The sequence below is a fragment of the Zalophus californianus genome, chromosome 10 (assembly GCF_009762305.2).
Source record: "Zalophus californianus isolate mZalCal1 chromosome 10, mZalCal1.pri.v2, whole genome shotgun sequence".
In the NCBI taxonomy this organism is placed as follows: Eukaryota; Metazoa; Chordata; class Mammalia; order Carnivora; family Otariidae; genus Zalophus; species Zalophus californianus.
Genome location: NC_045604.1, coordinates 72,403 through 97,719, shown reverse-complemented (window position 1 = coordinate 97,719; position 25,317 = coordinate 72,403). Strand labels below are relative to the sequence as shown.

At 53.8% G+C, this 25,317-nt stretch overlaps 4 protein-coding genes across 6 annotated transcripts; all 4 read left to right on the top strand.

Moving 5' to 3' along the window:
* Positions 1-7,071: 7,071 nt before the first annotated feature.
* S100A3 (S100 calcium binding protein A3) lies at positions 7,072-8,786 on the top strand. The gene is made up of 3 exons (XM_027613147.1): positions 7,072-7,229; positions 7,854-7,999; positions 8,411-8,786. The coding sequence occupies exons 2-3, from the start codon at positions 7,859-7,861 to the stop codon at positions 8,573-8,575; spliced, it is 306 nt and encodes a 101-aa protein (XP_027468948.1). The 5' UTR covers positions 7,072-7,229; positions 7,854-7,858; the 3' UTR covers positions 8,576-8,786.
* Positions 8,787-10,150: 1,364 nt separating this feature from the next.
* On the top strand, positions 10,151-12,368 carry S100A4 (S100 calcium binding protein A4). Of its 2 annotated transcripts, none has more exons than XM_027614177.2 (3): positions 10,151-10,277; positions 11,165-11,320; positions 12,083-12,368. In XM_027614177.2, the coding sequence occupies exons 2-3, from the start codon at positions 11,180-11,182 to the stop codon at positions 12,245-12,247; spliced, it is 306 nt and encodes a 101-aa protein (XP_027469978.1). In that variant the 5' UTR covers positions 10,151-10,277; positions 11,165-11,179; the 3' UTR covers positions 12,248-12,368. The 2 variants fall into 2 exon arrangements, with proteins under 2 accessions (XP_027469978.1, XP_027469979.1); XM_027614178.1 differs by lacking the exon at positions 10,151-10,277 and adding an exon at positions 10,964-11,057.
* A 317-nt stretch (positions 12,369-12,685) lies between these two features.
* Positions 12,686-17,923, top strand: S100A5 (S100 calcium binding protein A5). Of its 2 annotated transcripts, XM_027614176.1 has the most exons (3): positions 12,686-12,773; positions 15,804-15,953; positions 17,647-17,923. In XM_027614176.1, exons 2-3 carry the CDS (start codon positions 15,849-15,851, stop codon positions 17,788-17,790), a joined length of 249 nt encoding a protein of 82 aa, XP_027469977.1. In that variant the 5' UTR covers positions 12,686-12,773; positions 15,804-15,848; the 3' UTR covers positions 17,791-17,923. The 2 variants fall into 2 exon arrangements, with proteins under 2 accessions (XP_027469977.1, XP_027469976.1); XM_027614175.1 differs by lacking the exon at positions 12,686-12,773 and having other exon boundaries at positions 15,771-15,953.
* Positions 17,924-19,464: 1,541 nt separating this feature from the next.
* Positions 19,465-20,179, top strand: S100A6 (S100 calcium binding protein A6). The gene is given in 3 exon segments (XM_027614179.2): positions 19,465-19,493; positions 19,495-19,585; positions 19,926-20,179. Coding segments are annotated over 3 exon segments (279 nt in total). The 3' UTR covers positions 20,085-20,179.
* Positions 20,180-25,317: the final 5,138 nt, after the last annotated feature.

The window sequence follows — 25,317 nt, the reverse complement described above, 5'->3', positions numbered from 1 at the left end:
AAGTCTCTACCTTTGACTTTGTTTTTACCCTGAGTCCCTCTCTATTGGCAAGGCCCTGGATTTGACCTTTGCCCTGAAGCCATTTATTACTTTGAGAGCCATGTGCTGGCCGTAAAGACTGTTCTGGGCCATCTGTATTTCCTCTAAAAAACATGAGCAGTTCCTTCTTAGGTCATCTCTTTCTTCTCCTGTTTTATCATGGGCATCAGAAGAAGTAGGCACTTTCAGTATTCTGTCTAAACATCTCCTCAGCTGGATCCATGAGTTCATTAGGTATGCTTTCTATGTTCCTATTACCATAGACTGTAATGTTCCCAGACATTCCATGACTACATCCTAGGGGTCACTTTTTCTTTCTTTCTTTTTTTTTTTTAAGATTTTATTTATTTATTTGACACAGAGAGCACAAGTAGGGGGAGCAGCCGAGGGAGAGGGAGAAGCAGACTCCTCGCGGAGCAGGGAGCCTGATGTGGGGCTCGATCCCAGGACCCCGGGATTATGACCTGAGCTGAAGGCAGACGCTTAACTGACTGTGCCACCCAGGTGTCCCTAGGGGTCACCTTTTCTTCAGCCTTCAGTAGCAATTTCCTCACTGCCTTCCAGATTATTACTGCTAACCTCCTGAGGTCCTTCTAGCTTTCACTTATTACCTGGTCCCAAAGCCAATGGCACCTGCTTGGTTTTTGTAATAGCAGCATCCCCCTCTTGCAAGGAACCAGCTTACGCTAACTTTCTAAACTTTTCCTACCACTTCCTCTATCACAACATTTAGGATTCCATTTGGTCTGCATCCCAAGATACATCAATGGACAGTTCAACCAAATATTTTGTCATTTTGTAACAAGGGTCTTTGACTTTCCAGCCTGGTCTATTCAGCTCTTGTATCTCTTTGTCTTTCCTCCTCCACTTCGCCAGTTGTATTTTTTAGATTCTTTTGCTTGAGGACTCCACTTTCAGATGTAAAATTCTCTACCAGTTTGGAATGTATTCAGCTATGAGTTGCATGGTTATTTCCATGGTGCTTAATTGTCTTACATACAAGAAGTGTAGGTTGGGCGGTCAGGTTGGTTCAGGCGGAGACGCCATATGACACCAAGTGCCTTCTCAATTGTGTTTGCTCTGTGACCTATAGTATGTATGCTTTTCCCCTCATGCATGCTGCTTCATGATCACAAGATGGCTGCTATATCTCCAGGTTCCACTGTCCATGTTCCAGTCTGGAAGATGCAAAAAGCTTTCCTTCAGACTTTGCCTTTTAATTATGCAAAAAGTGCTCTCTCCAAGGATTTCCACTTGCAGCTCTTTGGTCTTAAGGATGTAATAAGACTGGACTTAGCTGCAACCAAGTATTTTTACCTGGGCATGTTGACACTTGGAAAGAAAAAAAAAATTTTTTTTTTAAGATTCTATTTATTTATTTATTTATTTGAGAGAGAGTGAGCACACAAACGTGCATGTGCAGGAGCAGAGGGTGGGGCAGAGGTGGAGGGAGAGGGACAAGCTGACTCTTCGCTGAGCATAAAGCCCAATGCAGGGCTCGATCTCAGGACCCTGAAATCATGACCTGAGCTGAGACCAAGAAGTGGCCACTCAACCTACTGCATCACGCAGGTGCCCCCAAAATGGGTTTTCATAATAAAGAAAGAGGGGATGGATAGTAGACAAGCCATAGACAATATGATATTTTCCTGAATTGTTTTCTTACTTCCCTGGGAAACTCTGATGCTTGGCGACCACTTTCAGAGTACCTCAGACTAGACCTGCTCAGAGATGGATGGGACCCGAGTGCGAAGGTGCCTGGACAACCTGCTGCAGTGTTCTCACTGTTCTGCTTAACTGCACATCTGGGGCTGCACACCGAGGCAGGCTGGGCAGGCCTCACAATGAGAGAAGCCCACCTCCCTAATGTGCTGTAGGAGACAGAGCCAGGAGAAGTAGGTCAGGGAGTGCTGCTGATGGTGACTCACACGCCCAAAGCAGCTCTCCCAGCAACTCCATGCAGTGTCACTTGGCCTCTGGATTCCCTGGAGAGGGTCTGTCCTTAGACCCTCGTCACAGAGAGGAAGTGGGGAGGGAGCAGCATTGGCGTTCCTGGACATCTCCCTCTGGCCAGGCTCTCTGCTGGGCCTGTGGAGCACTGTCTCCTTGCATCATCAGAATGATTAGATGATGGGTGTGCTGGTGGTAACTGCACTTCACGGAAGAGGAGACGTTGAATAAGGAGCAGTGTTGGGACTTGACTCAGGTCTGTAAGGAAACACCTCACCTCTGTGGAACTTGGGATACGGAGGAGCATTGTGGGCCTTGCTCCTTTCCCCGGGCCACCTCCACAGCCTTGGGCTTTGTGGGAAGGGAAGGGGACCCGGGTGAGTACAGTCCAGATGTTCTTGGTCTCTTGATGAATCAAGGGGAAACCTGGCTCACTTGCTGGTGGTCTGGATACTCACAATGGATCCTGACTTCTGCTGGGGCTCAGTTCCCCATTCTTGGACTGTTTTGGCTGGTGGAGACTGGCCTCAGCTGGCTGGGCACTGAATGGGGTTAATTTTTTGAAAAAATATGTTTTTATTTATTTGACAGAGAGAGAGAGAGCACAGGCAGGGGGAGCAGCAGAGGGAGAGGGAAAAGTAGGCTCCTTGCTGAGCTAGGAGCCCGATGTGGGACTTGATCCCAGGACCCTGGGATCATGACCTGAGCTGAAGGCAGACACCCAGCCGACTGAGCCACCCAGGTGTCCCTGAATGGGGCTAATTTCTTTTCCTTCTGTGCATTTGACAGACTAACAAACACCAGACTTACCTAGCTGGTCATAACAGTCCTCCCACAAAATCTCTGCTGAAGCAGAGAGCAGAAGAGTCCAGAAAATGGCATCATTCAAAGGATTGTGGGACAGGTTGCTTCCTCTCTCCTCATGGAGCTGCAGCTGGGAGACCCTCCTCAGGACAGCCACCCCTCCTGTCAGGGCTTGCTGTCCCCTTGGCCTTTGCTCTTTAGGGTCTACCCTTGGCAGCCTATTAACCCTCCAAGAAAAGAGATATTGACGTCAAAGGTGGCTTCTGAGACAGGGGAAGGACTGAATTAGGGCTCCCTGTGCTCCTGTCTTCAGGTCACATGAGCTCTCCACTGACTCATCGATCCCATCTGGGAAATGGGCATAACTGGCTCGGCCATCAAAAGAGGTAGTATTCTAAGCTCCACAGGCTCTCCTTGGTCTCAGTTCAGACCCTCTCCCCAGGAAAGACCTCCCCGGCTCTAGCCCCAGTAATTAAATCCCCCCTTCTCACCTCCCCTTATGGGGCTTAGATGATGAGGAAGAAGGTGGATCAATCTGACAGCAGTTCATTGGCCCCATGGGGCTATGGAATTGGGTGTGCTCACCCTGATCCCTGGGCCCAGGTCCTTTTGAAACAAGCACATGAATGTCCAGGTACTCTAGGACACTTCATTTTATTTCTCCCTGAGGTGTAGAACCAGACACTGACCTTGAAAGGGCAACACAGCTTCCCAGGAGCTTTTCAAAGGCCCTGGTGGTGATGGTGGGGGCAGTGGAGAGAGGAGGGGCCGGGAGGAGAGGGAGAGGGGGAAGACGAGGGGGGAGGGTCAGTACTGTAGGAAATCCTGCCAAGGCAGAATGCATCTACTCCCACCCTCACGCCCACAGGCCAGGGAGAGACCCTCACATTCCAGATGAGGCGCACACCTCAGCATTTAGCTCCGGCACCCGCAGCAGGGGAGCTCTGGTGAGAGCCCAAGGGTAGAGAAGCAAGAGGAGGTAGTGGACAGCGGAGGGTGGGAAAGGAGGAGGGCGGCCCCCGGCTCGCCTCGGAGGGATGGTTAGTGTGAGGTCCATTCGGAACCACTGCAGAAAGCGGGATTCAGGGCAGCTGCTTGGGAAGGCCTTCCAACAGGCAGGCAGATTCCCATCGCTGCTAGAACTCGGGAAAGCAAGAGAGGAGCAGCTTTACCTGCGCCCTGTGTGGAGGCCGAAGAAGACTGCACAAAATGACCCGGTGAGGACGGCCTTGTTCCCCCCTTCCGCCTCCCCTCTCCCTGACGCCTCCATTGAGGGGTCTCAGTGGGCTGGAAGGTTGTAACAGTGAGTAACATAAAGCACTTTCACATGGAGGTCCTAGGGTAGGAATCTTCCAAACCCATTTTGGAGGCAAGGAAATTAGGCCCAAACCAGGCGAAGGATAAGTTCGAGGCCAGGTGGCAAGAGGGTGGTGGAGCTTGCAGGGGAGGTCCAGTGAAGGGCCCTTTCCACGACGGTCCTCCAACCCCAAAGTGCCTGTCTCTCCTGGGTGAGCTCCTGCCCCTCCCCCGCAGCAGGCAGACAAAGGGGCAGCATCCTTCCGGAAAGGTGCAGCAGGCTGAGGAATGTGAAGGCCCTGAGAAGCAGGCTGCCGCGCAGCAGACCACCACATACAGTACCAGCCCGCCACCACCCCCTTTCCCTTGGCCCTGCGCTCGGGCTCTTGCCAGCACTGACACCACCAGCCGACCGTCCTTTTGTTTACCTGTGTCCCCCACTAGGTTGTCATCTCCACAGAGCCAGGCTTGGTGTGTCTTGCTTATGACTATGCCCACAATGACTCAGACAGGTGCCTTTAAATATCTACACGAATAATGGATGGCGCTTAGGCTGACCACTTATTAGCTGTGTGACCTCGGACAAGTTTCCTACCTCTCAGCTAACATTTATGCCCTTACTATGTGCCAGGCACTATTTATCTGAGAGCTTTATACATATTAACTCGTATAAGCCCCACAGAAATCCTATGAAGTGGTCACCATTATTATCCCTGATCATTGACAGATGAGGGAAGTGAGGCCCAGAGGGTGGGGTGACCTGTGGCAGGGAAGGGGCTGGTAGCAGAGCCGCGAAATCACAGGCCGGAACAGGTGCTTGGCCTAGAAGTGAAGTAACTGCCGGCCCCCACTTCTGCCCCCTCCTCCTTGTAACCTGTTGCCTATAAAACAGGGCTAATCACAGTTCTCCTTTCCCTACCCGCCCCCTGCTCGCCCCCCCCCCCCCCCCCCCCCCACACACACACACGGGCTGAGCCCTCATGGAGAGGATGCAGAGGCACAGTTTGGGTTCTGGGGAAGGGCTGGGATCAAGGTATCATGAGCTCTCTGTCTGCCTCCATCAGCAACAAGCTTCCTCAGAGGCCTGGGTGCTGACCCCTCTTCCTCTTTCCACACACTCTTCTGGGTCTTAGGTGCTCCTGCTATGAAATGGGGAAGGGTCTCTCAGGCTGGGGGGCATGAGAGAGGGAATAGAGTCATAGTGATATGGAGGGATTTCCACTTCTGGTAATATGGTGGTCTCTGCCTGTTCCCACTAAAAACAACAAAAAATGTTGGACAGAATTAAAAAACATGTTTCAAAGCAATGAGGCGCTCACAGGGCAGTAGGGAACGAGGAGACCAAAATCTAAGAGAAAGCCAACTCCAGGGTGTGAGCAGGGCACCAGGGCCCCTCATGCCCCAAGAGCATTGGCCAAGCTGAGCCCAAACGACCTTTGGCTTTCATAGTCTGTGGGGTGAGGAAGACAGAAGCTGAAGCCCAAGCCTCATTGAGGTGGGGAGACAAGGGGGACAGCCCCCCATAATGCTGGGACCCCAAAGGGCTACATACTTCAGCTAAAGGCCAGAGGAAACCCAGGCCCCATCCCATCAAACCTCAGGGAGCAGAGGACACAGGACACAGACCTAGGGGCTGTACGCACAGGGAAGCGCACAGGTTCTGTGGCCCACTCACGGCACTTAGGGCCGTGGGGCGCGGGCCGCGGGCCGCAGAGAAGTCAGCCTGACTGTGGAAGGGCCCCTCGGAGAGTTTGCCTTCCTTCCTCCTATTCTTCTAGACGCCCTGCAGATGGTCTCCTCAGGGGAGAGAGCAGTCCACAGCCCAAAGTGACCAAGAACCATTGACCTGGTCAGGCAGGGAGGCTATCTTAGGCCTCAGTGTTCTCACCTGCAAGTGGGGGGCGCTAAGCAGATGCTCTCCAAGATCCCCTCTGGCATAGGGATTCTCTAAGGGTGAAGCTATGTGTGCTTCTAGAGTGAAGAGGTGGGGGTGGATGTGATGGATCAGCCTGTCTCCTCCAACTGTGCTGGAAGGGGTTGGGGGGTTGCTGTGCCCAGTTCCCAGCTCTGGGGGTGGACAATAAGGGGGTTGTGTCTGTGGCCCCGAATGGGCCTTTGATGTATGCATGGGTGGGTGGGCTGGTGGGGCCTATAATAAGGGCCGCCAGGGAAGGAGTCAGGGGAGCCCCTGGGGGTATCCTCAGCTTGACCTACTTGGGTCCCCATAATTGCTCCCTTCCTTCGTTGGGAGGCTACAAATAGGGATGTCCCGTCTCTAGCCTCCTACAGCTGAAACCAACACCAGCGGTGAGTACGAGCTGCTTGGGTGCTGCCCTGGATTGGGAGGCAGGGCAGCTCAGGGTCTGGGCATGGGTGCAGAGGGACGAGCGCAGCAGGGACTGGCCAGGTGAGGGACGTCAGATATGGTGGGCTCAGGGCCCCTTTGTACAGTGAAGGGCTGTCTGGAAGCTTGGGTTAGGGGTGTGGAGCGTTGAGGTCTGGCAGGGGTCGGGGCTTCACAGGGAAGAGAGGATTCCCTCCAGTCTCCAGGCACCCAGCTTCTGAAAGAGCAACCGTGGTGGTGCCAGCCAGGCCGGCAGGAGCCCAGAAGGGCAGCTGAGCACCTCTGAGTTTCCTTATTCCCTGCGTGTGTGGCCCTTTCCTCTGCTGGGAACACAGACACCTTGCTCCCACGCTGGTCTGTCACAGAGAGACCACAGGCAGTGCTTTGCCCCGTCGCCCCGCCCCCAGCCCTGCCAGCCTTCTGCTCCACAGGGCCCAGCAGAGGGGCATCAGGGACAGAGCCATGGCCTGGCAGCCTTGCTGCACACTCCTGTCCCCTAGGCTCACAGGGGAATAGTACTGCCTTCCCGACTGCCTCAGGGTTTCCCAGGCTGGAGGCAGCCTCCCAGAAGGCCGTGGGATTGGGGGGAGGCGGGCACTTCCAGGAAAGCCTGCCCCTCTGACAGAACAGGGTGGTCCTATGCAGAGCCTTCTATCTCACGACCTCAGGGAGCAGGGAGACAGCTTCAGGTGGGGGCAAATCACAGACGGGTAAATACCTGAGCTGACTCTCTCTGTGGACTGCCGGTTCAGGTCCCTGAGTAGGCCTGAGAGGTGGAATGAACCCCAGTTTACAGGTAAGGCCCCTGACACCCAGTGTCAATGGCTCATCTGAGGTTGCATGGCTGGTTCGATGCACAGGGGATCCCAAGCAGAGTGCACGGGAGGAGGGATGGGTGACGGTGGTGGTGGTGAGGTGGTGGGGGTTCCTCTCAGACCTGGCCCCTCCCTGAGAATGCCCAGCTTCTCCAAGGGCCTGAAGATGGGGCACACAGGGCAAGGGTCTCCTTGTGCTATTTCCTATGGAAGGAGTTTGGGTCCTAAAGGTCAGGAGGCTGTATCTCATGGTGGTGCAGAGTTGGGACTGAGCCCTTCCTGGGTGTCAGGGACGAGAGAAGGTAGACAGTCAGGGAGTCCTCAAAGATCCCCAGTGTGGGGGTGTGGTTGGGGGGTGGGGCACTCTCCCTGAGGAATTTGCAATGATGTTAGGGAAAGAAGACCTCCATCCAGGAAAATACCAATGGGGTAGTAGGGAAATAAATTAGAAGGGGCTGGAGTGGTCAGGGAGGGCTGCTCAGAGGGGAGCTTGTGGGGCCCGAAGCCCGGTGGAGACTAAGGTCTGGGAGCAGTCCCTGGGAAACGCCCTGGGCAGAGGTGCCCTGGGCTTCGGGCATGAGTCTCACACGCTTGTTCTCTGACAGTGAGGATGGCCAGGCCTCTGGAGCAGGCGGTGGCTGCCATCGTGTGCACCTTCCAGGAATATTCAGGGCGCTGCGGGGACAAGCACAAGCTCTGTCAGGCAGAGCTCAAGGAGCTGCTGCAGAAGGAGCTGCCCACCTGGACCCCGGTGAGCACCTGGGGTGGCCAGTCTGCCGGGGAGCACTGCCTGGACTCTGCAGAGACAGACCCGGGGGCAAGCTCTGAGCAAGTGGGGTACAGGCGAGTCTGTGAGGAGGGGACACCAGAAAGGGAACGGACGTGGCAGCAGTGCCAGTGTCCTCATCTGTGAGACGGGAAGGAGAGTTGCTACACCTGCTGCTTTGCAGGGCTACTGGGAGGACGGAGGGAGAGATGCTCAGTAGCAGACAGCGGCATCTGAGAGGGACGGTGTGGGGGGCATGGCCGTGGGCGAACGACCAGAGCAGGAGGCTGAGGCTGGCCCCCAGAAGGGTGGGGGAGGCGTGGGACCGCCCGGGAGGAGAGGGCAAGGCGTGGCACGCTCCCCCCTCAACCTGCCCCTCCCCCTCCCCCTGCACAGACCGAGCTGCGAGAGTGTGACTACAACAAGTTCATGAGTGTTCTGGACACCAACAAGGACTGCGAGGTGGACTTCGTGGAGTACGTGCGCTCCCTCGCCTGTCTCTGCACCTTCTGTCACGACTACTTCAAGGACTGTCCCCCGGACCCCCCCTGCTCCCAGTAGGCTCTGCTCCCCTGGGCAAGGGTCTGCTGGGGCAGGACCTGATACGCTGGCCGGGCCCACCCACGAGGCTGGGGAAGTGAGGGGACCTGCCCAGGATCACAGCTAGAAAAGCACAGAGCAGTCAGTTGCTGCCTCCCTTCTGAGGCTGTGACGGGAGGGGCGCGAGGCTGCCCTGCACACGTGAGGCCCTTTTGACTCCTAATAAAGAACTGGTGTCACTTGCTTTGGCTTCTTTTGATAGTCCGGGTCTTGGGGCAGAGTCCTCACTCCTCTCTGGTCTTTTGTGCTGGAGAGCAGGAGGCCAACCCAGCGGAAACATACGGTCTCCACCTCCGGTGGGAGGGGTGGGGTCAATATGAGGACAATGTCTAGGGGCTTTGGGGGTGTCTCTTTCTCTCTCTTGGGCCTTTGAAGGAGAAGCTCCCCCAGGGCTGTCAAGGAGGATGCCAGGGCAGCCTGAGATTCCCTGGGGATGGTGCTCAGTCCTCGGCAAGGCTGTTCTGAGGAGGAGGGTGGGGTGTAGGGGTGGGGCGGGCTTGTTGGCCTGGCTGTGGGAGCCCAGAGAGCAGAACTAATAGGATTAGGGTGTCTGAGGTCTGGCTAGGGTATTGCTCCTGGCCAGGGAGGCGTACCCTGCATTGGAAGGGGAAGGGGGCACCTTGAGCCGTGACTCATCCCTGAAGCCATAACCAGTTGAGGGCCTTAGCCCCCCCCACTCCCGATCCTCATTCAACCTGAGTTCATACCCCACTCTGAGAGGGTGACCCTGATCCCTGCCTCCCCCATTTTGTGCCATTTCTCCTCTAACTTTCCACCCCAACCTGCGTCCTTCACTTTCATTCTTTCCCAACTCTAGATACCCTCTCCTGATACCCTCCCTCTCCCCAGTCCTCTGGGTACCTGCTGTCCATCCCTGAGCCCCACACTTGACTCCTACTCCCTACTCCATCACTGCTGCACCCAGGACCTTTGTCCACTGACATGCCTGGGGCGGTCCTAGCATCAGCTTTGGGTGTTGGTCTGCTCCTCCTCCAGACCCCCAGCTCCTGCCCTGGACCTCACTCAGCATGGCAGAGTGCCCTTTGGAGCGGGGAAAAGGGCAGCAAGAGCCATACCACAACACTGAGCCTGGGGTCCCCTCCTTAGTGCTTGGGCAGCCACATTTCCATGGCAATTTCTTTTTTTCAAGATTTTATTTTATTTTATTTCATTTTTTAAGTAGGCTCCATGCCCAATGTGGGGCTTGAACTCAAGAGATTCAGAGATCTAGAGTAGCATGCTCCACCAACTAAGCCAGCCATGGGCATTTCCAGGGCAGTTTCTCACCCATCACTGGCCTCCCCTGTACCCTGCTTTCTAGCTGCCCAGTGGGACCACTCCTTCTCTGTCCCCCATAGCCAAGGCACAGACTTCCTCTCGCTCCCTAAAATTCAGGTCGAGCTGTGCCCACCGGGGAGTGCCCACCCCGCTGAGACCCCTGCCTGTGTGGGCTCTCCCATTGTCCAGTGTGCCTGCCCAGGGCCGGAAGCGGGTTTTCCAGTGGGGCTGGTGGAGGGGCCCATAGGAGGACTGTCTCTCACTCTTCCCCAACCCCTGCTATGGGCAGGGCCTGGCCGGGGTATAAATAGGACAGACCGCTGGGGTTTCCCACTCCTTCTCTCTTTGCACCCTCTCTCCTCATCTCCTCCTCCCTCTAGGCCTGGTGAGTCGTGGTCTCCTGACTAGCACGCAAGGGGTGTCAGGTTGAGGCTGGGGTCAGGCTCGGGGCAGAGGAAGGAGTGGCTGGTGGGGGCCAGATGAGCTAACTGGGTCCAGCATGAGATTCTGATGAGGAGGCCCTGTGGTGGGAGGTGTGTGTGTGTGTGTGTGTGTGTGTGCACCTGCATGCACATGCAAGGGAAAAAAACCAACAAAGCGAGAAGCGTGCCGGTGGCTGGATTTGACCTAGCTGGGTGGTAATGAGATGCTGGGCTTTGCAAATGTTGTTGCTGTAGTGTGTGTGACCTGTGGGTCTGCACATTGGCTTGTGTTTGCTGGGTTGCACAAGCCTCGGGTGTGGGAAGAAAACTGAAGGCAACTGGCCTTTTGTCTGGTTGTGTCCTATGGGCCTCTGCTCTGCACCCAGCAGCCCAGCCAAAGGAAGCTTGCCTCCCCACCCCTCCCTTGCACCCCTGCCCCTGCCACCTCACCCTGCCCCTCCCTACTCTAGGGCTAGGCCACTTGTTTTTTCCGCTGCAGGCCCCTGGGCAGGCCTCCAGCAGCCCTGGCAGGGGGAGAATGCGGCAGGGCGGGGCCGCTGTGGTCGTGGGAGTACGGGGGGGGGGGGGGGGGGGGGGCGGGCGGAATAGTTGGTGAGGCCCAGCCTGAGCGAGGCTGCCTGAAATCCAGAGCCTGTGCAGCCTGTGTCCTCGCCAGTGTTGGCGGCCCGAAGCACACACTTTCCACCAGGAGCTGAGCCCCACCTTTCTGGGGTCCCCCTCTGGTGAGAGCAGAGTCTCACCAAGTGGTCCCTGAGGGATGGGAGTGGGGTGGGGCATTCTGAGGGTGGGGCCGGGGAAGACAAGGGTGTCTCTGGGACCCTGTCCTCAGATCCTGACTGCCACCATGGCATGCCCCCTGGAGAAGGCTCTGGATGTGATGGTGTCCACCTTCCACAAGTACTCCGGCAAGGAGGGTGACAAGTTCAAGCTCAACAGGTCAGAGCTAAAGGAGCTGCTGACCCGGGAGCTGCCCAGCTTCTTGGGGGTGAGTGGCTACTGCCTGGGAGTATGCCCCTGTGTGCCCCCTTCTCTGCAGAGGAGGGGCAAGGCCTGGGTGGGGGGGGCACCAGTGTTTTGGCAGAGTCGTAGCTACAGCTGGTATCTGTCACCGAGATGGGGATGTCCGGTCAGAGAGCTTGCTCTAGTTGGAAACACAGTGAGCACCCGCCGCTCATTTCCTGGAGCCCAGCAGGAAGAGGGCTGGGAACGAACAGGTAGGACGCCCGCCGGACTTCGCCAGGTGCTTTGTACAACTCAACCGAAGGGCAACAAAAGTTCAGAGAGGCTAAGGAACTTCCTAAGGTAATGAAAGTGCAAAGCTGAGATCCACAAACCGGGATGTTTACCATCAGTCCAGCAATGAATAATTTTTGAGTCTCTGTGGATGTGAAGACACAGTTATGGAGACACATGCCTACGCTCCTGAGCGTTCACAGCTCCCATTTGTATCCAACTTTATGCAGTTTGTGTGTTACCTTCATGACCATTGTCTAGTTGCATTCTTGGAACAACCTTGGGGGAAGACATTGTGGTCCCCTTCTCCAGCTGTGCGCAGGTACTCAGAGTTCCTCATCCCTTGGGGTGAACTTCTGTGGCCCCAGCCTAGCCCCTGAGAGCTGGGGTTCCAAAGCGAGGCCCCCAGGGAGTGGCTGTGCCTTCCTGAGCTCCCATCTGAAGATGGAAACCTGGTCTAGTCTTGGCTCCATCCCCAGACTTTGTGGTTCTACCTGTTGCCTCTTCCCTGCAGAAAAGGACGGATGAAGCTGCCTTCCAGAAGCTGATGAGCAACTTGGACAGCAACAAAGACAACGAGGTGGACTTCCAGGAGTACTGTGTCTTCCTGTCCTGCGTTGCCATGATGTGCAATGAGTTCTTCGAAGGGTTCCCCGATAAGCAGCCCCGGAAGAAGTGAAGGCCCGCATGTGGGTGGGGGGTAACCTACCTGTTGGTAGAGGGCACAGGACCTCACCCCGGCTCCACCAGATGTGTGCACGCTGTACACCAAGTTCAATAAAGATTCTTGGAAGCTTTGAGGCTGATGGTCTGAGAAACTCTGGGTCTGGGGTGGGGGCTGAGGGACATGTGGGGGTGGGGAGCACAGGCAGTGGGCAGCGGTTTTGTGGAGAGCAGACTAGTGAAGGTGGGGGGGAAGGGGTGAATGGAAGACTGTCCTTGTGCATGCATGATGGAGCTGACTGATGGGGCTGAGGGCAGGGAAAAGAACCCCCAAAGGCTTGGAAAGCCCCAGCTGTGGGGTCTTTGCCAGCAGAATTGTCCCTCCCACCTCAGCCTTGCCTCTGGAGGGATTGAAGTTCTTTCGCATCTGCTCCTGGCTGGGGCCTGGAATGGAGTTTGGGCGCCCTGCAGCAGGGAGCTGAATCGGGAGGGCCCTGCCCTGTGGGCCCCTTCCAGTGACCTGGTTTTCAACCCAGGGATGGGTGAGTCCATCTTGTCCATGGTTAGGTCAGGGAGGCCGCGTGGAAGGAGGCCACGCCATTGCAGCAGCCTGAGAATATCACCCTCTCAACCTTTGCTGTCCCTGCCCCAGAGACCCTGGAATGAGGGCTGTTATCAGTTAGAGTCATGGTCCTTCAGAGAAGGGAAAAAGGACCTCAAAGGGATGAGTGGAGGGTAGTAGCTGGGGTGGAAGTGAGGGAGACGGTGGGAGGTGGCCATAATTTTGGAGATGAAATTCCAGACACACGATCTGATAAATGAAATTGAGATTTTTCTTTCCCCAGAAAATATCAGGCAGGATGTTGTATCCCGTCAGGTTAAAGGCTGGTGGGTGATTGAAGTTAGACTTCCAGGCCAGGTCCAGGTGGTATGGGGGCCGTTAGGAAGGACGTGAGTAAATGGGGTGTCCCACAGTAGGGGGTCTTAGTCCCTTGACCTTTCAAGCTTTCCCCCTTCCTTCTCATTATACCCTGTTTTTCTCTCAAGTGTCAGAGCAGTGGGGCAGCTGACTCAGATGTTCCCTCAGAGTGTGACTGCAGAGGCCTGGGTAGGATTTTGGTCCAGGAAAAAGCCTGCCTCCTCCCCTTCTGTCTGGCCCCTGGCCGCCCATCTTCCAAGGGAGTGACCTTCCCTAGGGACTGCTCCTGCATCACTCTACCTCGGAAACTCCTGTTGCTCAGTGACCAGTCCCTGCTGCTTCTCTAGCCTTGCCAATGGGGGTGGGGCAGAGTGGGCACAGAGGGGAGCGCCCAAGCAGGCCAGGTGGGGCTGCAGCACCCACAGGTGCAAGCCCCTAACTCCAGCTCTGTTCTCATACTTGAACTACTTGGTGGTAGAACAATGTCTCTCCTGGGATTCAGGCAACTCTCCCTGCCCCCTGCCCCATTCCTTCCTGCCCCCCAAACCTGCTTCCCCAATCCACAACCTCTACACCATCACCTGGCCCTACCCTTCCTGGGCCCCTTCCCGGTCCCTGATTCCCAGGCTTCCATTCCAAGTCTCTGACAATTTTTTCCCATGAAGATGAGTGAGGCTTAGAAGAAATCACTTTTAAAAGCCCTTTAGGGGCACCTGGGTGGCTCAGTCGTTAAGCGTCTGCCTTCGGCTCAGGTCGTGATCCCGGGGTCCTGGGATCGAGTTCCACATCGGCTCCCTACTCAGCGGGGAGCCTGCTTCTCCCTCTCCCACTCCCTCCGCTGTGTTCCCTCTCTCCCTGTGACTCTCTCTGTCAAATAAATAAATAAAATCTTAAAAAAAAAAAAGCCCTTTAAAAACCTTAGGCTCCATACTCGCTAATGACCTTGACCTTGACTTTCATGCCCTTGGCAGGAAACATCTTCCCTCATGGATTCCCATCTCAAGGTGTGTTTGCTCTGCTCTTGGTGTGGATGGGAGGGCCCCAGTGTGGAGACTGGCCTAGGGTGAGAGAAGATACCCTGTGTTTGGCCCACATTTCCTGGGTCTTTTTTCCCGGGGGCAGCTGGCTTCTCTTCTACCCTGTTGTCCCATCAGATTGAGTGCTGGTTTTTGGTTGGGAAAATAAAGCTTCTGGAACTGAAGATGTGTGTGCCACAACGAACTCAATGTGCCCCCCTTCCACTCTGCTTGGAAACAAGGAAGGCAAGATTGGCAGAGGGGTTTCTCCCCAGCCCTGTCCCACGAGGCTCTGATCTGGGCCTTCTCAGGTCCCTCTCCTTCTCATTGGCTCTTTCCCTCCCCTGGTTTCCTGGGGACCAGAGCAAGGGAACAAAGGCAGGGAGTGGTGGGAGGGAGCCTGTTTCTGCTGTGTGGGTTGTCTGCTGCTTCCTTCCCTGGTGAGTCCTTCCTTCTCACCTCCCTGCTCATCTATACGCTGCGGCAAGCAGGGCAATGAGGCCAGACCGTGACAAGCCTTGAGGAAGGCCTGGCATGATGAGTTGGCGTGCCCTCAGGAAGGAGGACCGAGTGTGGAGCTGTGGTTATCAGAATTTCTTGACAAGTGGCTCTAGGCATGGAGTTGTGATCAGAACCAGCCAGGATGCTATTGCAGCCACCCAGAGAACCTGTGGTCCTGGCTGAGTCTCCTGGAGTGGGGGAGGGGGGTGGGTGATGCTGAGGTTTTTGGGGTGCTGAGAGGTGAATGACAGATCCAATTCAAGAATCACTAGGGGGGCTTGGGCTGAAGGTGAGAGCCAGCTGCTTCTTCCTTCTTGCTCTGGACTCCACACAGATTAACCTGGAGCCCCCAAGTTTCTTGGGTGTTGCCTCCTTCCTAAGGGGAAGTGGTTTTCGAGTCTGAGTTATGGGAGCTGCCTCTTCCCTTGGGTGGGTGTGGCTGTGCTGATGGACATGGGGGGCCACATTCAAACCCAACCTCTGGATCCAGCTCTCAGAGGGGTCCTGGAGATTTTGATAGGCCCACCCTTCTTGGTGCCAGTTGCATGCAGTTCTCTGGGCCAGAGACTGAGACCAGCTGGACAAGTCCAACAACCTCTGCCCTGTTTCCTGCTGAGACCTTATCTCCCAGTTCCAGCCCCAGCCCCCTCCAAACCCTGGACTCTCTCTTTGCCCTGTCCTCTACCTCTATAATGGGACACTCCCCACTATTAGGTGATTCAGGCACCGGGGCAAAGGAGGGAGATTGGGGTGAGGGCTGTCTCCGGGAAATGAATGTCCAAGCTATATGGGCCAGGGGCCCTTTCTCGGCTCCATCATCTGCCACCAGTTCATCTTTGGGGAGGTCACCTTGTCATCTGCCCCTAGAGCCCTTTTCCAGCATCTCCTAAGCAGTCCCCTGTGTAAGCTCCTTTGGGGGCTGGCTGGTCTCATGGCTCTGGCTGTTCCACGTTTGCCTCCGGTCTTACTACAACCTGTTCTGGTACATTTGGGTCCACTTGTTGGTAGATTCTGTGTCATCTGGGTTCTAGTTTCTGGTTCTTTAGAGAGAGCCTCGAGGCTGGGCTAGTGATAGGGGAAGCAGAAGGTCTGGCTTCCCCTGGATGTTGATCCTTCCCTCTCCCTTCACCCTCCAGAGCCACACACTGAGGGAGACACCTCTTGAGAAGGCCCTGACCACTATGGTCACCACTTTCCATAAATATTCGGGGAGAGAAGGCAGCAAACTGACCCTCAGCAGGGAGGAACTAAAGGAACTGATCAAGAAGGAGCTGTGTCTTGGAGAGGTAGGTGACTGTCACCCCCACCCCAAAGCCTGAATTCTCCCTGTGCACACCATGGGGGAGGAGGGAAACAGAGGGAGCACCATACCACTGTCAGGGGCTCCCCTTCTGTGAGGTAGGAAGCCCCAGTTCTGCATCTGTAGAGACCCAGAATAGGGGACACACATCTGCCCTCCAAGTGCTCTAGTCTCAGCCAGGAGCAGGACGGCCAAAGGGAACTGACAGAGACCTAATGAAGAAGGTGGACATCTTGGGCCACCAGATGCAAGACCTCTGTGACCAGGGATGAGTTGGGTTTCACTGGGAAGGAGGAAGGGCAGCATCCAGAGGGTGAATTACAGCCTGTGTGAAGGTTTAGAGGTCAGGGAGCCTTCTTTGTTGAGGCCAGGCCCACACAGCCATGGAAGAGCCTGTGTGAGGAATCATGGGGGTCAAGGCACCAGGGTGCCCAGCTTGAGCTGCGCACGGCTCAAGGGCAGGGCCTTCACCTGTGTGCCTGGTACATCCAGGGCTCTCAGCTGGCACTGACATGGGAACAAAAAGGATCATTCTTCTAATTTGTGACCACAAGGTTGGAAGGAGACAGATTGTTTCTTGCCAGATGGAGACGGTGGGAGGTGGCTGACCAAGGGGAAGGCCTATGAGGAAGTTATGTAATTTTTACAGTTCAAAAAAATAGAGACTCAGAAACATTATCTAACTTGTCTAAAGATATCCAGCTAGTAAGAGGCTGAGTCCTTCCTTTTTCCTTGAAAATCCAGTCTTGGGGGCCTCTCCAGTCACATTGTGAACCTTGGTGGGCCTCCCCAGAGAGAACCTCCCCTTTGGGCTGTGGACTGGAGCAGGTGTGGGTTTCACCAAGCCTGCCCTCCGGCTTTCCTGCCAGGCTCTCTGCATCCTGGAGTTAACGAGGGCGAAGGGAGGGGTGGCGGTTCCCCTAGGCGTTAATTACAGGGGAACAGAGGCCCTGGGGAAGGCCTGACTTAACAGGAGCCCAGACTGGGGGTAAGGACCGCGTCACAGAGAAGCTGTTTCCATCTCCATTTGTCCTGACGTCTGTCTCCTGTGGAAAAGTGGGAGCTAAGGGCAGTGAAGAGGGGAGGGCAGAACAGGTCTGTGTTTTCTTCCTGTCCCACGGGAGGGCCCTGTTTCCATCCTCTTGGTGGAGCTGGGCTGGCAGAGCAGGGGACAGACAGAGTATGGCTGAGCCGCGGCCTCATCCTCACACAGGTGTGCTGCAAGCTCTCCCAGAAAGGGAGGCTGTGTTGGCTTCTGGGCTCCGGCACACTGCTCTCATGGCGTGTTGTCCGGGTCGGTTCTCAACTATCCTCTACAGAGACAGAAGAAGTCTGAATCATGCTCAGTGCCACATAGTCACCAAGGCATTTCTGTTGGACACTGTATAAAATCTAGATGATTATTTCTTTGGATGGTGGAAAGTGCTGAGGAAAGGGGAGGTTGGACCAGCTTTCCTACGGACGTTTGCTTAGATTCAGGAGTCAGGTCACTGCATGGTGCCAGGCCCCAGACTGGGTGTGGGCTGGGGGAGATGCTGGGGGTTGAGATGTTCAGAGTGTTGCTGACCCAGATGAGGATCACCCTGAGACTGCCTTCCCAGGGGGTGGGTGGCACCATGCAGTGGTGAGGCAGGGCTAGGTGGGGTGGCTGACCTGTCCCTCTCCCTGGGCCCTTGAAGAAGATGAAGGAGAGCAGCATTGATGACCTGATGAAGAGCCTGGACAAGAACAGTGACCAGGAGATCGACTTCAAGGAGTACTCGGTGTTCCCGACCACGCTGTGCATGGCCTACAACGACTTCTTCCTGGAGGACAGTGAATGACCAGGGCTCAGCCCCTTGCCCCTGGTCTCTGCAACCCCTCTCACAGCTCCTCTCTGGTCCCTTGCCCTCCTCTCCCTTCTGGATGGACCCTGCTTCAGCCTTCCCTTCCAGCAGGGGAAATAAAGATTTTCCATTCCTGGCTGGTTTTGAGGAAGTCTTGTCCACCTTGCCTGGGGGTGGGTGGGGCAAGGCAGAACTTTTCCTTGAGTGGGTTGAGAGCCTCTGGGAGTTAGGGTCCTGGGCTTCCACCCCACTTCCTGCCCTTCTTCAGTGTGGATGTCACTGAGCTTGCTGGGCTTAGTTTTGCCTTTCCGGAAAATGGGGGAAGTTGGGCCAGGCTTTCACTTGCCTCCCAGAGAAAGCTAAGAGGAAGTGCTTTGATAGAGCACAGGCAGTGAGGGAGCTGGGGGAGGCTCCTGAGGGCAGTGGTGGACAAGCCAGTCTGAGGCCACAGAAGGCCACCAGGACAACACCCCATGCCAGCCCCCTTTCCCTCTCCCCCATTTCCCCCTCCGCAGCTAGCCCTACCCACCCCACCACAATCATCTATGGGGTTCAGTGCTTCTGCTGTCTCCACTTCCCCCTGTGAAAATCCTGTCTCAGGAGAGGATCTGGAAAACCTTTTCACTGGAGGGTACATAACTCAGGCAAGCGCCAGTGTGCACATTGCCCGGCAAGAGGCTGCAGGCGGAATTCCAGGCTGGGGTGTGGGGGTGTGGGTGGGGAGGGAGGGGGTGCAGTCGGGGAGGAATGGTTGTGAGGGTTGTGGTGGGAATTTGTTTTTGCTGAGGGGTGGGTGTTCCAGATGTCCTTTAAATCATATCCTATAGACCACTGGCTGCTCCCTCTCCTTCATCTGGGGTTGATCCTGAACACCCTCCGGGGAACCCCCGGACCAGGGAGCTGGCTCGGAGCTCGATGTCCCTGGCTTGCAACGGTCTCCCCTGGGATCCCGGTTCCATCCCGGGAACCCGGAACAGCCCGGGGCAGGAAGCGCCGAGGGCTGGGGGGGGCCCCCAGGGTGTGTCGTGCGGGCGCGGGCGCCCAGCGGGCCTGGACGGGGCGGGCCTGAGGGCGGGGCAGAGGTCGGGGTGGGGCTGGCCGGGGGTGTGTGTGTGTGTGTTGAGGGGGGGAGTTGGCTGGGGTAGGCGGGGCGGGGTTGGGGGCCTGGCGGCGGGAGGGGTGGGCTCTGGCTCGCCGGGCCTCGGCTCCGCGGCCGCCAAAAGGCGCGCTGGCCACCGCCCCGCCGGTCCCTGGACGCTCTCCCGGCCAAGCGGTGAGTCCTCGCGGGCCCACCGGGTTCCTGTGGCCGCCCGCCCTGGGGTGAATCGGCCCCCGGCCAGCGGATGGCCGGCCGAGTGTACCCCGGGCTGCGGGAGGGGTGTGCCCCGGGTGTGTAAGCGCGGCCTGTGTGCGGCCCGCCTCATACTCTCCAGTTTCTGGAACCCCTGGAGGCTAGCTCTCACCTGTGGTCTTATTTGCTCCTTGACCACCTCTTTCCTCTGGGCCTTCAGGTCTGCCTCTCCCTCCCGCTCAAGCCCTGGGCTGACTCCTGATGGTGACACCGATGCGGGTGGGGACAGAGCACTTGGGGAATGTGAATGTGGGTGGGTGGGGAGGCCGTTGGGCACTGACCAGGCTTTCCATCCCCAGCTCTGAGCCCAGTGCCCAGCCATGGCGTGCCCCGTGGTTCAGGCCATTGGTCTTCCACAAGTACTCGGGCAGGGAAGGTGACAACACTCTGAGCAAGAAGGAGCTGAAGGAGCTGATCCAGAAAGAGCTCACCATTGGTGCGGTGTGTAAGGCCCCTCTTTCTCTGCCCTTTAGAAGCAGGGTGAGGAGAGGGAGAAGTGCCAGGTGCATCTGGCTCACAGTTATCCACATTCTGGGGCCCAAGTCCACATAGCTTACTGGGACCATTGGTCAATTCCTAATACTCTCAGCCTGGTACTCTCCCTAGTGAGGAGCCGGAGCGGAGGAGAAGTAAAGCCAAGTGAACCCAAGGTGGACTCAGTGTCTTTGACAAAGAGAGTGCACAGCCTCTTGTGTGAGGGAGGGCTGCCTGGAAAGGAGAAAGGGAGAGAACCCAAGGTTCTCATCACACTGAGTCTGGATTTCCCTTTCTGACATGCTAGAAGCTGCAGGATGCTGACATTGCAAAGCTGATGGACGACCTGGACCGGAACAAGGACCGGAACAAGGACCGGAACAAGGACCAGGTGGTGAACTTCCAGGAATATGTCACCTTCCTGGGAGCCTTGGCTTTGATCTACAATGATGCCCTCAAGGGCTGAAAATAAATCAGGAAGGTGGAGACACCCTCCATCGGGCCTGCCTGAGTCAGCTCCAGTGGTGGGTAACTGTTCAATAAATATCTTTTTTTGGTCAAGTCTGCCTCCATGTCCTGGCTTTTAGTGACTTCTGTTCCCTCCTCTTCGTGGTGCTGCGCCAGCCATCAGAATTTGCTCATGGTCACCTCTGGGAGTGACTCAGCAATGCCCCACACCTGGGGCCACCCTGACCAGGCCGCCGCTAGCTCGTGAGGTGCCTTTACATGAATTAGAAAAGGGTCTCGCCCTGGACGAAGGCATCTTAAGGGACACTCAGGTGGTCCCCAGGAAAGAGGGTTTTTAGGATGTGGGTGGGGAAGGAAATGGTGCCTGAGCCAGGCTGGGATGGGTCCAATGGGGGGGCAGAGATAGTCCTGGTGATGCGATGTAGTTTTTGAATGTTGGTGAGGTTGGTGAGGGCTGGAGCCGATGGCCAAGAAAGATTTCTTGAGACCTCCTTGGTGCAAAAAGGTGGTTTTATTAAAGCTCGGGGACAGGACCCGTGGGCAGAAAAGAGCAGCTGTCCCTGGATTGTAAGGAGCAACTGATTATATACCTTTGGGTTAGGGGAAGTAAAGACAAGGGAAGAGCCAGAAGGACTTTCATACATTAAAGCCGTCTGGACTCTCTGGATACTGGAGGCCTTGCTATTGTCAAGCTCAGGTTTTTCCCTCTAGCAAAGCATTTACTTTAAGACCGTTGGGGGCTTCCTGCAGGAAGGTATACTCTGCTTGCCTCAAGTATTTTGTCAATGGGCTGCAGACTATAAGGACGTTTAAATTTATTTACATTTCCTTCTGCCTTTGTTTCCCACATCACTGGCAGGGTCCCTGAAGACAAAGACCTGTTTTGCTCTTGGTGTGCTGACAGAATGGGTGGGGGCCGGTCCACTTTCTTCCTACTGTGAAGTGGAGGCAGAGGGCACATCTGGCATGCCCAAAGTCCGGCTGGAGTGTTCTGAGGCCGCTGAGGCCACTGTAGGGCTGAGTCCACAGCAGCTGCCCATGGCCCAGTTGAAGGTGGGGGGCCTGCTTTAGGAGCCTGTCTCTGTATTTTGTGTTGGGGGTGGTGGTCTGAGTAGCTCATAGCTGCAGGAACGTGAGAATCATGGGGTGCTATGATGGGGGCAGGGTGGGGTCCCTGGGGCTGGGCCAACCACAGCTTCAAGCCTTTCAATATTGAGCTGGCCCATCCCTGCAGCCTCAGAATGAATCATCCTAGTTATTTCATGGGAACCAATGGCTCTCAGCCCCCATCAGGGAGAATGACTAATTGAATTATTGTCTGAATCCATTGTTTGCATTTGTGGTTTCAGGGTGCGGGGCATGGGGATAAACTGTATCTCACGGCAATGGGGCATTTGTCACTGTTCTCTCCCCTCCAGGCCTAGTCTGAGCCAGGCAAGCTCCTCTGTAGGTTCTGGACACCTCAGAGGGAGACCAGAGCCTCCTTCCCCTCTTTCTTCCCCACTTCCTGGGGGCCCAACTTTGTGGAATTGTCTTCCTTCTCCATGGGCCTGCGAAGAGTGAACAGTCGAGAAAGGGCAACTAGTCCCTCCTCTAGTTGCCCCTCCTGCCCCGCAGGGAGTAGGAGCTGGCCCCAACGGGAAGCAGAAGAGATCCAGGGCTTCCTGCTCCCCGGCGGAAGAACCTTGTCCCAGCCTTGGTCGGCTCTATTTAACTCGCTCTGGCAAAGTACCTGACCCGCCGACAGTGGTAGGCAATTTGGGACGTGGAGCGTGCGCCCTCGTGTGGGCGGAGAGCAGAATGCTGGGGGGAGAATGGCAGTGGTTTTCTTGAACCCCTGGGGAGGGGCCCGTGTTGATGGAACCCGCAGCTCTGGCTCTCAGGGAGCTCTTATGAAGGGGGGAGACAGGATTTGCCCGCCCAGGGAATGTCAGCAGGGGTATCTTTTGGCTCCATAAAGCAACTCAACTTTGTCTAAGACACACCTGCGTGAGTGAGTGGATGAAAGGAAGGCGGTTTGCAAAGACAGTTAGAATTTGAACCTCTTCCCCCCTTTCAGGGGCGAAAAGACCTCGGTGCAAAGAGGAAGGAGGAACTGTCTCAGCAGGTGAAGACCTCCTCCCCCTCCACCGAGGGAGGAGCTGCTCTGGAGGCTGAAGTGAACCCACAAACGTGCGTAGTCCACCTGCTACACGAAGAGGCTTGTCCTTTAGCTTCCGCTTCTCCGCAGTAGTGGAACATGGAGTTAAAGAAATAAAACAAATCCCAAATAAATAGCAAGTCTTTTTGTTTGCTTTGAGAGTGTGATTTTTTTTAAAAGAGATTGTATTTTTAAGTGATCTGTACACCCACTGTGGGTCTCGAACTCACAATCCCGAAACCAAGAGTCCCAGGCTCTACTGACTGAGCCAGCCAGGTGCGCCCAAGGTATGATTTTAAAGGTTTTTTTTGGGGGGGGGGGTGGTGATGGGAGGAAACAGCATTTCCCGTGGAATCTGGTGGGTGCAGCCATCAAGGGGTGGAATTGGGGGTGCAGAGGTGCATGGACTGTTCATTTTTATTGTTTGACTCCAATTGATGTAAAGTTGAAGTGAACCCTTTGAGCTCACTCTGTGGAGTAGGGGTCTGGGCTTAGAGGAGAGGGAGAGGTTCAGATATGAGGTGGGGGGGTTGCTTCATTTATACTCTGTCCCTTTGCTGAAGCTGATCTGGGAGCCAGTTCACCTGCGGGTGGGGCGGTGGAAGAGGCTGTGTGACCCCCATTCCCCTAGCTGAGACTCTCTTCCCCCTCACCATGCATAATTGATATTAATCCTTCAACCTGTGGTCCTGACCGTGTGAAGCCCAGTTTTGTAAGCTGGGGTGGGCCCAGGAAGAGGGGTAGGACTGAGTCACAGGATGTAGCTCTCTGTTCCCTGCCCCAGCAAATCTGAAATTATTAAGAATAACGCCACTTTACATTTGTGTAGCACTTTTATTTTTACAAGACACTTTCACATCCATTGTCTTTTGTGATCCTCAGAAGATGTATGTATGTATTTCCCTCATTTAATGAGTGAAAAGGCTGAGTTCCGGTGAGGTAAGAGCCTCTACTTGGGCATGTGATCAGAGCTGGGCCCTCCCCATCCCCTTGCCAGTTCACTAGTGTGCATTTTTTTTTTTTAATTTTCTTTATTTAAGTGATCTCTACACTCCACGTGGGGCTCAAACTCACAACCCAGATATCAAGCGTTGCATACTCTTGCAACTGAGCCAGCCAGGTACCCCTAGTGTGCATCTTGTCATGACATAGTTTTCATCTCTTTTTCCTGCATGTCTTAATTATATATTGAGAGTGTACGAGATGATTTTCGGAATACATCTAAGATTTAAGAATCATGGCACAAAAACCTTGAGTTTTATTAAATTAAATTATTAAATGCAAACAAGTTCAGAATTGTTAATCTTTGGGGGATTTTTTAAATTAATATGTGACTATTTTTTATTTCTAATAATGTTCTTTGCATGTTGCACTTTATATTAATCAGCTTTTGTTTGGTTAATATTTGCATGGTGTATCTTTTTTCATTCTGCTATTATTGACTAGAGTCCTTTTGCTTTTGATTTGTCTTTTGTAAACAGCACACGGAGATTTAAAAATCTGATCAGATAATCTTTCTTTCTTAACTAGATTATTGAATTCATTCAGATGTATTGAAATTACTATGTATTTGTTATTTCTACCATTCTATTTTATGCTTTCTATTTTCCCTCATTTTCTATATTTCTTTTTCCAATCATAATTGACTGAAGTAATTTTTCACCCATTTCATTTTTGTCCTAATCAGTATGTAAGCCTATTCCTCCTATTTCGGTGGTTACCTTGGATATATTCACATGCATATTGGATTCATTAGTATAAAGTATTCAGTATTTTTTCCTTCTCTTGAAGGAAGAACCTTAAAATATCTAATTCTGATCACCTCTTCCTGGTTTACGCACCATCTTTGTCAGGTGCATTGGTTTTCTCTTTTTAGCTCCACAAGTCAGCATCACCAGTTAATATGTATTTATATTCAGCCACACATTTTACCACTCATTTGTTCAATTTTCCTTATGTTTGAAATTCATCCTTAAATATTTGCTTATCTTTTGGTAGCAAACTCTCTTAGGTTTTGTTTTTCCTTATTATGCACTTGTTCTTGGAAGATATTTTTGGTGGGTTGAGTTTTCTCCCTGCTCATTTAAGTTATTATCCACTTTCTTCTGTTGTTTATTTTTGTTTTTGAAAAAATCAGCTGTCAGTCTAATTTTTAGTCTTTTATTCCTCTTTTTGCTCTACTATTTTTAAGATCTTGTCTTTGTCTTTGTTTTTCTACGGTTTCATTATTACGTCTCTAGAATTGGATTTGTTTGTATTTAACCTGCTTGAGATTCATTAGTTGGGGTTCATTCAGTTGTTACAAACCTGAGAATTGGTGTTTCTCCTCAGTTTTGGAAAATTCTCATCCATTGTTTCTGTAAATATTTCCTTGGCTCTATTATTTCTTCCTCTCCTCTCCTTTCTTTTCTTTCTGGAACTCTGCATGTTAGAACTTTTCATTCTCTCCTCCCTATCTCTTGACCTCTCATTCATGTTTTCCATCTCTCTATCTGTACTACGTTCTGGGTAATTTCTTTTATAGTTCACTAATTGTCTCTGCAACTGTCTCTTGTTTGTGGTTAAACCCATTCATCAAGTTTTAAAAATTTAATTATTATATTTTATTTTAATTTATATTTTATTTCATTTCATTTCTCTATTTGGTTCTTCAAATATAGTTGGTATTTTTATAGTCTCTTTCTCTTTGCTAATATATCAACCCATTTTTTTCCTTTAAAGATTTTATTTATTTATTTGAGAGAGAGAGCATGAGAGGGGGAAGGGTCAGAGGGAGAAGCAGACTCCCCGCTGAGCAGGGAGCCCGATGCGGGACTCGATCCCGGGACTCCAGGATCATGACCCGAGCCTGAGGCAGTCGCTTAACCAACTGAGCCACCCAGGCGCCCTCAACTGATTTTATTGTTAAACATATTACACATAGTTATTTTATGTTCTGTGGCTAATGTTTCAATATTGGAGTCTTTTTGGGGGCAAATTCTCGTCTCTGTTTCTTCTGGGTCTGTTCATGGTGCCTAGTTTCCTTGTGTGTTTTGTAATTTTTTGACTGTGAGCTCTTGTTTCTGGAAATTTTATCTGTGGATATTTTTCA

Coding starts and splice junctions, on each gene's coding strand:
- S100A3 (XM_027613147.1), top strand. CDS start 7,859: ATGGCCAGGCCTCTGGAGCAGGCGGTGGCTGCCATCGTGTGCACCTTC. Junction 8,000..8,410: donor AGCTGCCCACCTGGACCCCG/GTGAGCACCTGG, acceptor CCCCCTGCACAG/ACCGAGCTGCGAGAGTGTGA.
- S100A4 (XM_027614177.2), top strand. CDS start 11,180: ATGGCATGCCCCCTGGAGAAGGCTCTGGATGTGATGGTGTCCACCTTC. Junction 11,321..12,082: donor AGCTGCCCAGCTTCTTGGGG/GTGAGTGGCTAC, acceptor TCTTCCCTGCAG/AAAAGGACGGATGAAGCTGC.
- S100A5 (XM_027614175.1), top strand. CDS start 15,771: ATGTTGATCCTTCCCTCTCCCTTCACCCTCCAGAGCCACACACTGAGG. Junction 15,954..17,646: donor AGGAGCTGTGTCTTGGAGAG/GTAGGTGACTGT, acceptor GGGCCCTTGAAG/AAGATGAAGGAGAGCAGCAT.